Consider the following 12,854-nt stretch of genomic DNA (forward strand, 5'->3'; position numbering starts at 1 on the left):
TTTTGGGGAAATTGTCATGTTTATATCAGCAAGTGAAGCTTTGGAAGATCAGGCATATTTACCTATAAATGGCCCTGGCCCAGTGAGCTTGCCTCCAGCATTGGCTAGGAAGCACTTACAGTGATTCAAAGTATTAGCAGTAATACTTTGAAAGTGGTCTCTAAGGCAAATTACACCTTGTGATTCAAAGGTAGGTATGAAAAATAATAATAAATTACTTACTGGAAGGAAAATTTTAGTTAGGCTTAAATTACTTTAAAAGGGAGATGAACACATCCTAGTTGGATGGTTTTTTAAATCTGAGTAAATTTTTTACTTATTTCAATAGGAATTTATAACAATGGCATAATTATTTATGTTTATCTCCCAGAAGGCATGAAAGCAAACTGAGATTTTAGATAGCTCCAAATATGCTGTTTATTTCAGCAGAATGAATTCTGTAAAATATTTAAGCCAAATTTTCATTATTTATAATGGTTAAGAAGCAACTCAGGCCTGTCTTACCTGATGGTTCCAGGGAGTTTAAGCAGTTGCTAGAGATTAGGAAAGACAAGCATGTAGTGACTCTTGTTTGTATTCTCACATATTTCAACTAATTTCCTCTCTCTTGTCCTTCTTATAATTTAGGTAGAAAAAAAAGGAACCATTATTAAGAACATATAGCTAATCTTTCCCACCTCCCAAAATTGCTAAGTAAACTGAATGCAGAAGTGCCATAAATTAGATATGCCTAGGAAACTAGCCAAAAGTACAAAGAATACTTGTAAAAGCTTTAGAATTTCTTGCTAAGTTGGAACTTCTGTTTTTTCTTGAGCAGGATATACATGCAGATTAAATATGTTCTTTAGGGATGATAAAAATACCTACTCATAGGGTTGCTGTGGGACTTAAAATAAATAATACATTTAAAGTGCTTAAAAGTGTTTTGACCAATAGTAAGTGCTCTCTCAGTGTTAATTACTGTTAGTACTATTATCATTATTATCAACATAGTGTATGCCCATATTAGAAAAACTGGAATATACAGAAAGTATATAGAAATTAGAAAAGGAAGTCAAATCTCAATTCCGTCTTTTAATTTCAATATGTTAGTACAGATTCATGGGTTCCATCAATGTTTGGTATTCGGTGTTCTGTATGACCTCCACCATTGCTTGTTAAACAATTACTGGTATCTCAAAAAATGAAAGAAAATTGGGTTATAAGGCATTAAAAAATAAAAATTGAAGGTATCCATATAGTTATGGTTATTTGTAATTTATTTATTCTGCTATAATCTTATTAAGTATACACTGAAAATGAGAAAATCTAAGAGATATAACTTCAGAGTAATAAATCTAATGATAATACATGACAGTAGGGCTAATAGGAATACAGAATACATGGTAATTACAACAGTGTGTAGAGGTCACTTTAAGGATAAAAGGCCTGCTCCTCTAAATGACTGAAAAAATCATTAGCTCTTCTTTTACTTTTAATGAACTAAAGGCAGTTAGAGTTCATATAACAGTAAAGACAAAGGAGGAAAAGTATTTAAGATCCTATACAAGAGATATACTTGCACTTACACAACAATATAGGGGTATGCACACAAAAGAGCATGCCACACACACCATACATCCTGAGCCAGAGAAAGTAATGAAAGAGAGAACTCCCTGGCTGGGTCTGGACAAACCTGTTGGAAAGGTCGAGTCTGGGCTTGCCTGAGAAGCCGCTGCTGCTGCTGCTGCTGTTGTTGCAGAAGCTTCATCTGTATCAACTGCTGCTGGGATGTGATTGCGTGCAGAGAGGGTGGCTGCATCATGGCACCTGAGCGCCGCTGCAGCATGTTCGACAGAGCTTGTTTGGTATTAGTTGGGACAAAGGAGCCCGTGGGTCCAATCTGGAGCCACCTACAAAAGCAACCAGAAGGAAGGGCTTTCTACATATGTTAATGCAAAAGGTGTTTCTTATTCTATGGAAACAAAAACCTCACCTTGTAAACCTCATTTTATGAGTAAAATGGAAAATAAGGCACTGTCCCACTCCCATACACATATTAAAGACCTACTAAGAAGAGTGGCATTATTTCCAAAGGATGGGGAAAGTAACATAGGAGTGAATTACAATATCTTAATGACTTCACTGGAGATCCCACTTCAGTTGATAAACTGAAACAGTGTTCTAAGTATGACTTTGGAATCATGAGATTTTAAATTATGCAAGGTCCTTAAAAACATATTATTTGTATAAAATGTATTGCCTTTGTGATGTGTTTTGCCAAGTGTTCAAGTCCGGCACAAAAATGCTTTCGTAATGTTAAACAAATTTTAAACTCCTGGCATTTAAGCTTCTTTATCACGGCAAAATGAAAAAGCCTATTTGGTAGAACAGAGGCATAAAGAGTACTTGAGAAGCTTGAAATGCTGGCAAACCTCAAGTACCAAGATTTCAAAGACAAAAATGAATTTTTTAAGGCTAGAAATCACATAAAGAACATTGATTATAGTGGTCCTTATGAAACCAAAGAAAAATCCTTTACATATTTGCATATATAATTTGTCAAATGCCTTTTAAAGTTTTTAGGGAAAAGTCTTTCAACATTTGCTGATTTCATAGTAGGACCTATCTTTCATTTACCAGATTGTCTATGTTTCTTAATATATGTGAATAAGAAATCTTGTATATAAATACCACACAAAAGATATATTTAAACCATTATATGATGGAAACAAATATTTTAAAGCTATCTATTAATAGAAAAACCCCACATTCTTTTAAAAGACTCAGTACTACAATCAGCAATATATGCATGAAGTCATTCTGAGGCATTTGAAAATCATTTGGAAAAAAAATGAAAAGTCAATTTGAGTAACATATGGCAAGGAAACTTCTGTTAAAGCAAGAACTGGGGGGCTTCCCTGGTGGTGCAGCGGGTTGAACACAGCACTATGAAGCTGTCTGCAGCCTCTGCAGCATAGGTTTGATTCCTGGCTGGCCAGGGAGATTCCCACATGTTGCAGCAGACCTCTCTTGTCATGCCCGCTGCTCCCCTCAGAAGTGTATTTTGGTCTGTCTGCATGTTTTACTCCCCGCTCTGTCTCTGGTGAATCCTCTCACCCTCCCATGCCTCAGGCCTGTACCCCAGCTCTTGTATAAAAATAAATCTTAAAAAAAAAAAAGGTAAGAATTGGAGCTAAACTGAAACATAAAAACTGAGTCGACTCATTTTAAAGAAAAGGAAAATCTTTTCAAAGGTAGACTACTTTCTTTTAATTTTCCTAACTTTTCTATAACTTATACTTTTGACTCAACTGACATATAATATATGGCTGAAATCCTCTGTACATTTCTACATAATTACCTTCCTCTCCATTGCCTCAATTTTAATAATTATAATTAATTAATCATTATTATTACCAGGCCTTCTTGGTGACCTAGGGGTTAAGTCTCATGGCTATCACCACTATGGCCTGATTTGATCCCTAGCCAGGCAACTGACCCACATGGCGCAGCAGACATCTCCTGTTGCTCTATTACCACACCTCTCCAGCTGCATCCCTCAGCAGTGCATTTCAGTAGATCCTTCTGTTCTGCTCCCCACTCTGTCTCTGATGAATCCTTTCACTCCTCCAACACCTCTGACCTACACCCCAGTTCTTCTACACACACACACACACACACACACACACACACACACAAGCACAAAATCATTATTATTACCATATATTTCCTTATAACTTTATCATATCAATATATACAAAGAGAAAGTGAGCAATGTGTAAGGGCTGCGGACACTATTTTAATTTTTAGCTATATATGAATGGAAGCAAACTGTACACATTCCTCTTTAACTCCATAGGATTCATATTTTTATGAAAATCCATTGATTCATATAAAGTCTTTTTTTTTTTAAGATTTATTTATTCATTTTATACAAGAACCAGGGTACAGGCTAAATGCGCGGGAGGGTGAGAGGATTCACCAGAGACAAAGTGGGGAACAGAACAGGCAGACTGACAAAATACACTGCTGAGGGGAGCAGCGGGCATGATAGGAGAGGTCTGCCGTGCCATATTGGACCCTCCCAGCCGGCAGGGATTGAACTGGTGCTGCAGATGCTGTGGACAGCATCACAGCACTGCGCTCAACCACCTGCGCCACCAGGGAAGGCCCAAGTCACATAAAGTCGTTATAAATAATTTCTTTGTTCAATTTTTTCCCTTACATGTTCTCATACTTAAGATTTACCTAAAACTTTTAAATTTCTAAACCTTTTATACCATTTTAGGGGAAGAAGATATGAGCCTTTATAAAATTGGTGGCCTTTAATCCATACACAGTCCTTGTGTTTTACTGGAGTATCTAGAGAGTTTAAAAATGCTAAAAAATCACAAGGAACTTGGAATTGAAAAGAGAAGTTCAAAGAGAAGACACTTATGTGTTTTATTCCACATTGATCATTAAGTCTAGTTGCTCTTATTTTTAAGAACCTACAATCATAAATCACTTAATGACATTTTGACCAAAGATGTATCAGAGCATATACAATGGTTGTCCTGAAAGTTTATACTGTATAGTCTTGGTGTGTAATAAGCTATATATACCAGGTTTGTGTAATTGCTCCCTATGACATTAACACAAAATGATGAACTCACCTAATGATGTATTTCTCAGAATATATCCCAAATATTAAGCAATGAATAACTGCAGAAATCAGATGCTACTCTATGTTCTTGGGAATACTATAGTAAACATAACAGAAAAAATATTTCATAGAGCTTAGAATCTGGAGCAGGCAGACAAGACATCAGTAAGTAAAATATACACTTATACAAACCAGTGCTGATGCTATGGAGAACTAGAAAGAATGGAAGAGGTATGATTTATAATTTAAAACAGGGAAGCTAAGGAATCCTCACTGAGAAAGTAGTACCTGACCAATCTCCAAGACAGGGAGTGAGCCATGTAGGTAACTGAGGGGGAGTGTTCCAGGTAAAGGAACCAGCAAGTGCAAAACCCCTGAGGTGGGAATATATTAAAATCCTTTGGGCCTCCCTGGTGGCCTATTGCTTGAGTTTGATCGCAGGCCAGTGCTAGTCCACATATGGTGCAGCAGACCTCTTCTGTCTCTCACACTGCTCTCCCCTTAGCAGTGTATTTCGGTAGATCTGCCTGTTCTGCTCCGCACTCTGACTCCAGTGATTCCTCTCACCCTACCCCCCACACTTCTGGCCTACACCCCAGTTCTTCCATGCATAAATAAATAAATAAATAAATCTTTAAAAGAAACATAAAATCATTTACTGAACACATTTTCCATACTAGGCTATCTTCCAAGTGCTATATCTTTAAAATTTCCTTTAAACTGTGTGTGTGTGTGTGCACATACATATGTAATAGAAACCTTATTTCATCCTTCAAAAAATTAATAGAGGGCCTCCCCGGTGGCGCAGAGGGTTGAGCGCCGTGTTGTGAGGCTATCCGCAACCTCCGCAGTGCGTGTTCAATCCCAGCTGACGGTGAGGGTCCCACATGGCATGGCAGACCTCTACTATAGCGCCCTCTGCTCCCCTCAGCAGTGTATTTCTGTCGTCTACCTTTTCTGTTCCCTGCTCTGCCTTTGGTGAATCCTCTCACCCTCCCGCGCCTCTGGCCTGTACCCCAGCTCTTGTATAAAAATAAATCAATCTTTAAAAAAAAATTAGACACTTTTTCCAGTCTTTTTACTACTAGACTTCATGAAGTCTAGCACCCTGTGAAGCTTAAAACAGTCTGCTGAGTGAATACCTGAGTTGCCCATCTCTGAGGGCATATATAGTAGCATATCCATTTCACAAATGACCAAGTTGAAACAAAGAGAAACTACAAAACTGAGACTATACAGAAGAGGGTGGCAGAGCCAGATTTGAACCAAGGGCGCTAGTTACCAACCAGCTTTCTTAACCATCAATTTAAACAACAAAATATGGGGCCTTCCTGGTGGTGCAGGCGGTTGAGCGGCGCACTGTGAAGCTATCCACAGCCTCTGTAGCGCAGGTTTGATCCCGGCCGGCCAGCGAGAATCCCACATGGTGTGGCAGACCTCTCCTGTCTCGCCCACTGCTCCCCTCAGCGGTGTATTTTGTCAGTCTGCCTGTTCTGTTCCCCGCTCTGTCTCTGGTGAGTCCTCTCACCCTCCCGCACATCTGGCCTGTACCCCGGTTCTTGTATAAATAAAATAAATCTTAAAAAGAAAATATGGATTCTCCTTTGATGTTAGTGAAGAATAAACTTTTTCTTCTCTATGCTTCACAATGTCGTATTCCACTTACAAGAAAAATCACAATGTAGCTAAGAATACAATAAAAAAATTATTTGTTAGAATGGCATATCCTAACAAAATGAAGACTGAGCTCTCAAAATAAATCTGTTTCACTATAATACGCGAACTTTCACTTGTAAAGAAAATTAAATTCATTCTAATATTTTATTTAGAAAATCTTCAATCTGAATATAAAATCTAAAGCTTGAATCAAAGCAATACTATAGTGAGGAGAATTTCTATCAATATGGTAGTTTTCCTCATTAATAAATCTACTTGGTGAACCAAATTTCAAGAATTATATATGTTCAAAAGGTGTAAGAATTTCACAACAAAGCTTTTATTAACTTTATATATTCTATATTAGAATTCCTTCAGTGGTCAATTTCCTTCTATCACTGGATGAGAATTCCAAAACTAGTATATAAATTCATAATTGAAATCTGATTATAGCAGGAGAAAAAACATGTCAAGTACATGTCAACTAGGCACTCAGTTCTTGACCTTTCCAAGTTTTGTGGAGTCTTCAGGTTAAAAGCAGAGAGAATTCTAAGCTATTTCTCATCCCAGAGTGGCTCAGTATTACCTGGAGTAAGAGATTGGTTCTGCAGGAAGAAGCCAGGCTGCTGAGGCTGACCCATGAGATTGTAGCCCCACAAGGTAGACTGTGGATGGTGCATCATCTGAGAGGAAATCGGTGAGTAATTAGGAGGCACTCGGTATATGTTGCTCTGTGGATACTCCTTCAACATAAGTTAAAAAAAAAAAAAGTTACTTAACTTCATGTATCACATGAAGAAATAATGCAAATTTTCCTATCAAGTTATTGGTGATAACTACTATGCCAGCAAACAAGGTAATTTTTATAAAGAGGAATACTGAAAAAAAGAGTAGCAATGCATTCACTGATTTGTGTTAAAAATTTTTCTTGACTTATAAAGAACTTGACTGCAATAGAGGGAGATGGGCAAGTATATTTTCTGAAGTCTTGTTTTAAAGTACCAAAACACATACAGAATACCAATATTGACCATCCACAATAGGAAAGAGCACCTTCAGTTTTTTTCAGTCAAGTGTTGTCAGTCAAGATTTCCAGTCATTCACTTTAGAAGGTCTTCCTGATTCCTTAGGTCTCTGTCAGAAATACACCAGGAAGGCCCACAGTCCTTCAGAACCAGTGCCCGCCCAGCAGTCTCTGTATTTCCAATTTTCAGGACAGCACTCTAAAGAAGTAGAGTCCTGTCCTTTCCTGGTAGTCCCCTTCTATCTATCCACTCCTGTCCATGGCTTCCTCTTCCTTATAGAAGCTGCAGAATCTCTCAGGATCATATCTGAATGTCTCAACAACTCCACCCTCCTTTTTTCTCTAGTCCAACTCTAAAGGATGAAAGAAAAACCAAATCTCAGTTCCCTACAATATACACTTTTAGGAAGAGGCAGCTTCAGAAGTATTAAGGGTAGAAGGACCAGGGCCACTTGTGAAACAAAATGAGTTTTAGGCTTTTTGCATCTGAAAAAAAAAACAAATATCCATCCACGTGGATTCACAAGCCAGGAGAACCCAGACTGGTGTCTGGACCTTATTGAGTACCCTTTTCAAGACAAAGGAATAATAGTAGGAAGACTATACAGGAAGATGGCAATAATGTTCAAGTGGCATCCAAAGTGATGACAGTCATTTGTAGAATAAAAATCACCAAGCTAGGAAATGATGTTTTGGTTTCAACATAGGTGAAAAGTAGTAATAATTATTCATGATATCTGGGCAGTAAATTATGAATATTTCTTCTGCTGTATAAGTAAAATTTAAATTTTACAGGAAAATGATTCAAATTCTCTCAAGTATTTTCCAGGCTAATTTATATGGAAATATTTTACACATTAATTCATAAATTCTATAAAATTATTTTTAAATTGAATTGCTGTCTCACAGATTTCTATTATTTTCAACAATGATTTGCTACAGATAAGGAATGCTAATAGGGAAACAGGAAGTAAAAAACAATTTTTAATCATGTTTCTTTGACCTCTTATAAAGACTGAAAATAGGACATAAATATAGGAAAGAGGAGTTAAGATGAAATGGTAAAATATGACACCTCAGAAACATTCTGTGGGATATATTAGATGAGCTACATCTAAGGAAAAGCAGCTTTTCATGTTAATTTGTTACAATTATCAATTGCCCAAAATACATTATATATTTTAGCATCCCTTATAATAAAAATATGAAAAAAGGATGAGATTTCATAAGTCTAATAAATTTAAGCTTCAAATCTGAAATTGTGAGACACTCAAATATTAAATGTCATTCACAAAGGAAGTCTAAAATTAAACGTTATGGCAAGTAGAGGAGGAAAATTCAAAAGCTATTAGTCCTGTCACTTGTGATAAATCACCATTTGTATACCATTCTGTTAATTTCAGCAGAGATTGCTAGTATAATAGCTTTAAAATAAAAACTTATACTAATGTTTCTAGAGGGACAATTCAGGCAGTATTCAGTCACTCTACTAGATGCTCACAAGCCAAGGATCTCTCCACTTCCTATACTTACATCCACTCTTGAGCTGGATTTTGTCTTGCGCTTCCTTCCTTTGGTTTTCTTCTCTTCGTCTGTTGTGGGTTTTCCCTGATCGGACAGCTCAGCTGATTTCCTCTCTGGTTCCTGAGAGATGGGAGATGTGGGCTCTTCCTCTTCCTCCTCAGGAGGGAGGGGCAGTGGCTCGAGGTAGTAACTTCGGGGCTTAGGCATGGGGTGTGTGTGATAGAGAAGCAGATGATGCTGCTCCTCATACTTGACCACCTTCCGGTCCACGCGCACTGTGCCAAACCAGGCCCAGGACAGAGGGGCCGGGTTCTTCTGACCCTCAAATAAATCCCAAGGAGACACCTTCTGCTTGGTAGAGACCTGGAGACCCTGTGGTGAAACAATGTTCTATGACCACAAGTTCTGCAGGTTGGCAATTAGTCAAGAATGGTTACATTAAGCCCAATAAGTTCGGCCTTTGGTTTTTTTTAATACCACGTGATGCCATGCTCTGTGTCTACCCATCCACCACCAGAAAATCCAGTTTTTTCACTATAAATGGCATTTTTTCATTCATTTTTTTAGGGAAAAAAATCAAAAAACACTGCAAAGTTGATCTTGGTGTTCTAAATTATAATCAAAACCTGGACTCTAATATTTTTAAGCAAATACAAAGAATATGATTCACGTTCTAGTCAGTCTCTTAACTTTAATCCAAGCATGTATGGAATTGATTCAAACTTAATTTAAGAACCTTTCAAGGACTTCATAAGTCACACTTACTATAAACAGTTACACAATATTATTCCAAAAGTAATGTGTAACAACAGGTACAAATAAAATCATTCAAACCAAGCTTTTCACTACTGAATTATAAGATGATATGTCACTCTTTCCCTGCAAATAAGTTCCTTATATTTTATATTAATTGGTCATATCTCTTGGTACTTTCCCTAGCATACAATTTGAAAATATTTCTCAAATGACCATCAAAATAGAGGATCTTATCTGCACATGCTTTTCTATGAGTGGCTTCATGTAAAACCAAGGCTCAGTTACCATTTATAAGCTGACTGTCCCCTAACACTTACCTTCAGATTAGACCTCTTCCCTAGTGCCAAGAAAACACATCCAAATGAATTCTAGGTTTCTCATCAGTGCAGAGTGCATTGGTATTGCAAATTCAACTTGTCTTTTAGTTTTTTTCTCTCTCATAGCACACCGGTGTAAGTACTCAGGTTACCATGAACTAATGCAACATTATATTTCTCCTATGAGCCAGGGGGTTTAACACCTCTTCATAAACTCTTCACTTAGTCTGTACATACTTTTTCCTACATCCTGCTAATAATATAAGTGCTAATTTTCCTGGGTACACGGCTGTGACTGTTACCCCTAATCTGAGGTTTCTTCCCAGTTACCCTCTCTGTACCATTATATACAAATCCCACTACACTGCAAATCTCTGTCTCTCTATTTCTGTTTAGGTAAAAAAAACTGTCTTTATATCTGTGATTTTGGAAGTCTGTGGCTGGTCAACATTCATTCAAAGAATGACAACTCTTACCATATTTTAGAGAAACTTCTCTTATACCTTATATAAAATAAGTTCATTTAATATTGTTTGACCAATAAAAAATGAAGCATCTTTACTTCTAAAATATTTTTTTCTCAAGATAATTTAATACATGAAGATGTGGATCTGGTCTTTTTAATTATTTTTTAAACACTTTATGGACTTCAAAAATTCACTTAAATTCAAAGTTTTAAATGAAGATCTTCAAAGATTTCATCTATTTATATGACAGCTGCATTTAAATTAAAAGAATATACTCTGCAAAAAAAAATCAAGAAACTGTACAATTGAGTATTTTATATATTCTATAAAAATAAAAATGTATTTTGTTATGAATTTAGGTATTTATATAAGAAAAAAACATTTACTCTTGCCTGTTTTTTATCTATTGAGTCGAATCCTGCAATTTTGTTTCCCTTTGTGTCAATCAAGGAACCCATAGGTTCACAAGTGATGATATCACATGTCTGTTTCGGCAAAGGTAGCAACTGTCGAACTTTGTCAATACTTTCTGACCGCTTGTCCCCTAGTTCTTTCTACAAAAGAGAGATACAGAGAGAGAAAGAGAAAGAAAGAGAGAGAAATAAGATAGAAATTACAATAAAGGCAAAGTTAACAAGAAGGAAGTTCCCTTATGAAACATTTCCTTTTTTGTAGTTCAGATATTCCTTAACTGTGAACATGGTCTATACTGCAGCTCCAATTAGAGTAGTATGTTTCATTTCTTCTATTTAAGTAAAAAAGAGAACACATATGAAGAGACCTTAGTTATACAACAGATACCACAGTGCTGAAATGACAAAAATCCAGGGCAGTATTTGCAATCAAAAGACAGAAGACACAACAGAATCCATCTGGAATCCAGGATCAGATCACAAGGTAAGGACTGCTTATTTTATTAGTAAAGTTATCAGATTTTTTCCCCCAAACTGATTCTGTTTATAGTTTATATCAGAGATTATGTAAATGATTAGTTAAATTAATCAAATTTAGAAATAACAATGCAAATAGTTATTTTTCAATTACAAGTGCCAAGCCAAGCATGGATTTACCCTAAACCTTATGTTGATATTTTGGTTAGATATTTGATATCAGATTTCTATGGTCCCTCAAAAATTAAACAGTCTTTGAGAATATAATTTTTTTAAAAGAAAAATCGTCAAGCTATGTGCTGAAGATTTTGGGTACTGGTAAACTGAGGTAAAGCAAACAGCAAAACAATCATATTAAATTTACTTAAATATAATAAATAACATTTAATTTAATGAACCTCAAATAAGGATAACATGGCCTAAATAAAAAATACTTAACAACTTGAGCTCATAATATAAGCAGGTCACAACTTACTTTCAATTTTTTTACTAAATTCATGTATGCACGTTTGTTCTCTTCAGAGCCTCCTGGAGATGCATTAGATAGGTCAGAGGCTAATGTCCCATTGATTAAAACACCCAACATGTCAAGAACCGTTGTGAATAAATCACTAAGAGGGGAAAGAAAATAATTATTTTCACCTTAAAGCCAAACCAATATATTCTTTTTTTTTTTTTTTTTAAATTTTATAGAGGCATGTTTATTTATTTATTTGTTTGTTTGTTTTTTGTTTATACAAGCACTGGGTAGAGTCAGAAGCGCGGGAGGGTGAGAGAATTCACCAGAGCCAGAGCGGGGAGCAGAGCAGGCAGAAGGACCGAAGTACACTGCTGAGGGGAGCAGCGGGCGGCAGGAGAGGTCTGCGCGCCATGTGGGACCCTCCTCCGGTGGCTGGGGAGCAGCCGGGGATCGAACCAGCGCCGCGGAGGCCTCGGGCAGGTTCGCAACCCAGCGCTCAACGGCTGCGCCACCGGGGAGGCCCAAACCAATATATTCTTTAACTAAGTGAGCATTTTTACTTAAGGCATAGAATATTGAGCAGTACCTAAGAAAATAAAATGTGGTAGAATGTGTAGTCACTATGACAAAGCTTCTAACATGCAGACATGTAGCAGAGTACACATGAAGTGATAACAACGTACTTGTTAGTGTGCATGTCGACAGTTCCAGAAGTGATGATCTGCAGGAGGAGGAGTGCCCAGTCTGTTGTCCACTGGCTGCTCCGCTGTACAGTGTCAAACATTCCTCCTACCTGACACATAAATACAAGATAATACTGCTTTATGTTACAGAGAAAATGTCACTCCCATCAGTTTATGCAGCCAAATTTAGATTAGTTAAAAAAAAAAAACAACCTCTAGTTTATAAGTTATCCTGTTTTCTCTCTCACCTATTTATGTATTTGTCATTCTTTTTGGTTCCTTTAGTGGAGAAATTTAGTCACCCCACCCCTCAAAAAAAAGAAAAGAGTACTTAAGTGTGAGCACACTGTCAATTAGTGACAAGTATAATTAATTTTTGTTGTTGCAAATTTGTCATACTATCCAATTTCATGATGCAGTTTTACTCAATTAAATCTGAGTAGATCAAAA

General features: G+C 36.7%; 1 protein-coding gene across 1 annotated transcript in view; it reads right to left on the reverse strand.

Annotated features, from left to right (window-relative positions):
• The window catches only part of MED12L (mediator complex subunit 12L), a 374,036-nt gene that overhangs the window by 40,601 nt on the left and 320,581 nt on the right, over positions 1 to 12,854 (reverse strand). Inside the window, 7 exon segments of the mRNA XM_037526655.2 lie at positions 1,676 to 1,872; positions 1,875 to 1,892; positions 6,870 to 7,026; positions 8,841 to 9,203; positions 10,764 to 10,925; positions 11,737 to 11,872; positions 12,405 to 12,514. Coding sequence (XP_037382552.2) covers positions 1,676 to 1,872; positions 1,875 to 1,892; positions 6,870 to 7,026; positions 8,841 to 9,203; positions 10,764 to 10,925; positions 11,737 to 11,872; positions 12,405 to 12,514 — 1,143 coding nt within the window.

Source organism: Talpa occidentalis, unplaced genomic scaffold, assembly GCF_014898055.3.
Source record: "Talpa occidentalis isolate TD23 unplaced genomic scaffold, MPIMG_talOcc4v2.1 talOcc4.4, whole genome shotgun sequence".
Lineage (NCBI taxonomy): Eukaryota > Metazoa > Chordata > Mammalia > Eulipotyphla > Talpidae > Talpa > Talpa occidentalis.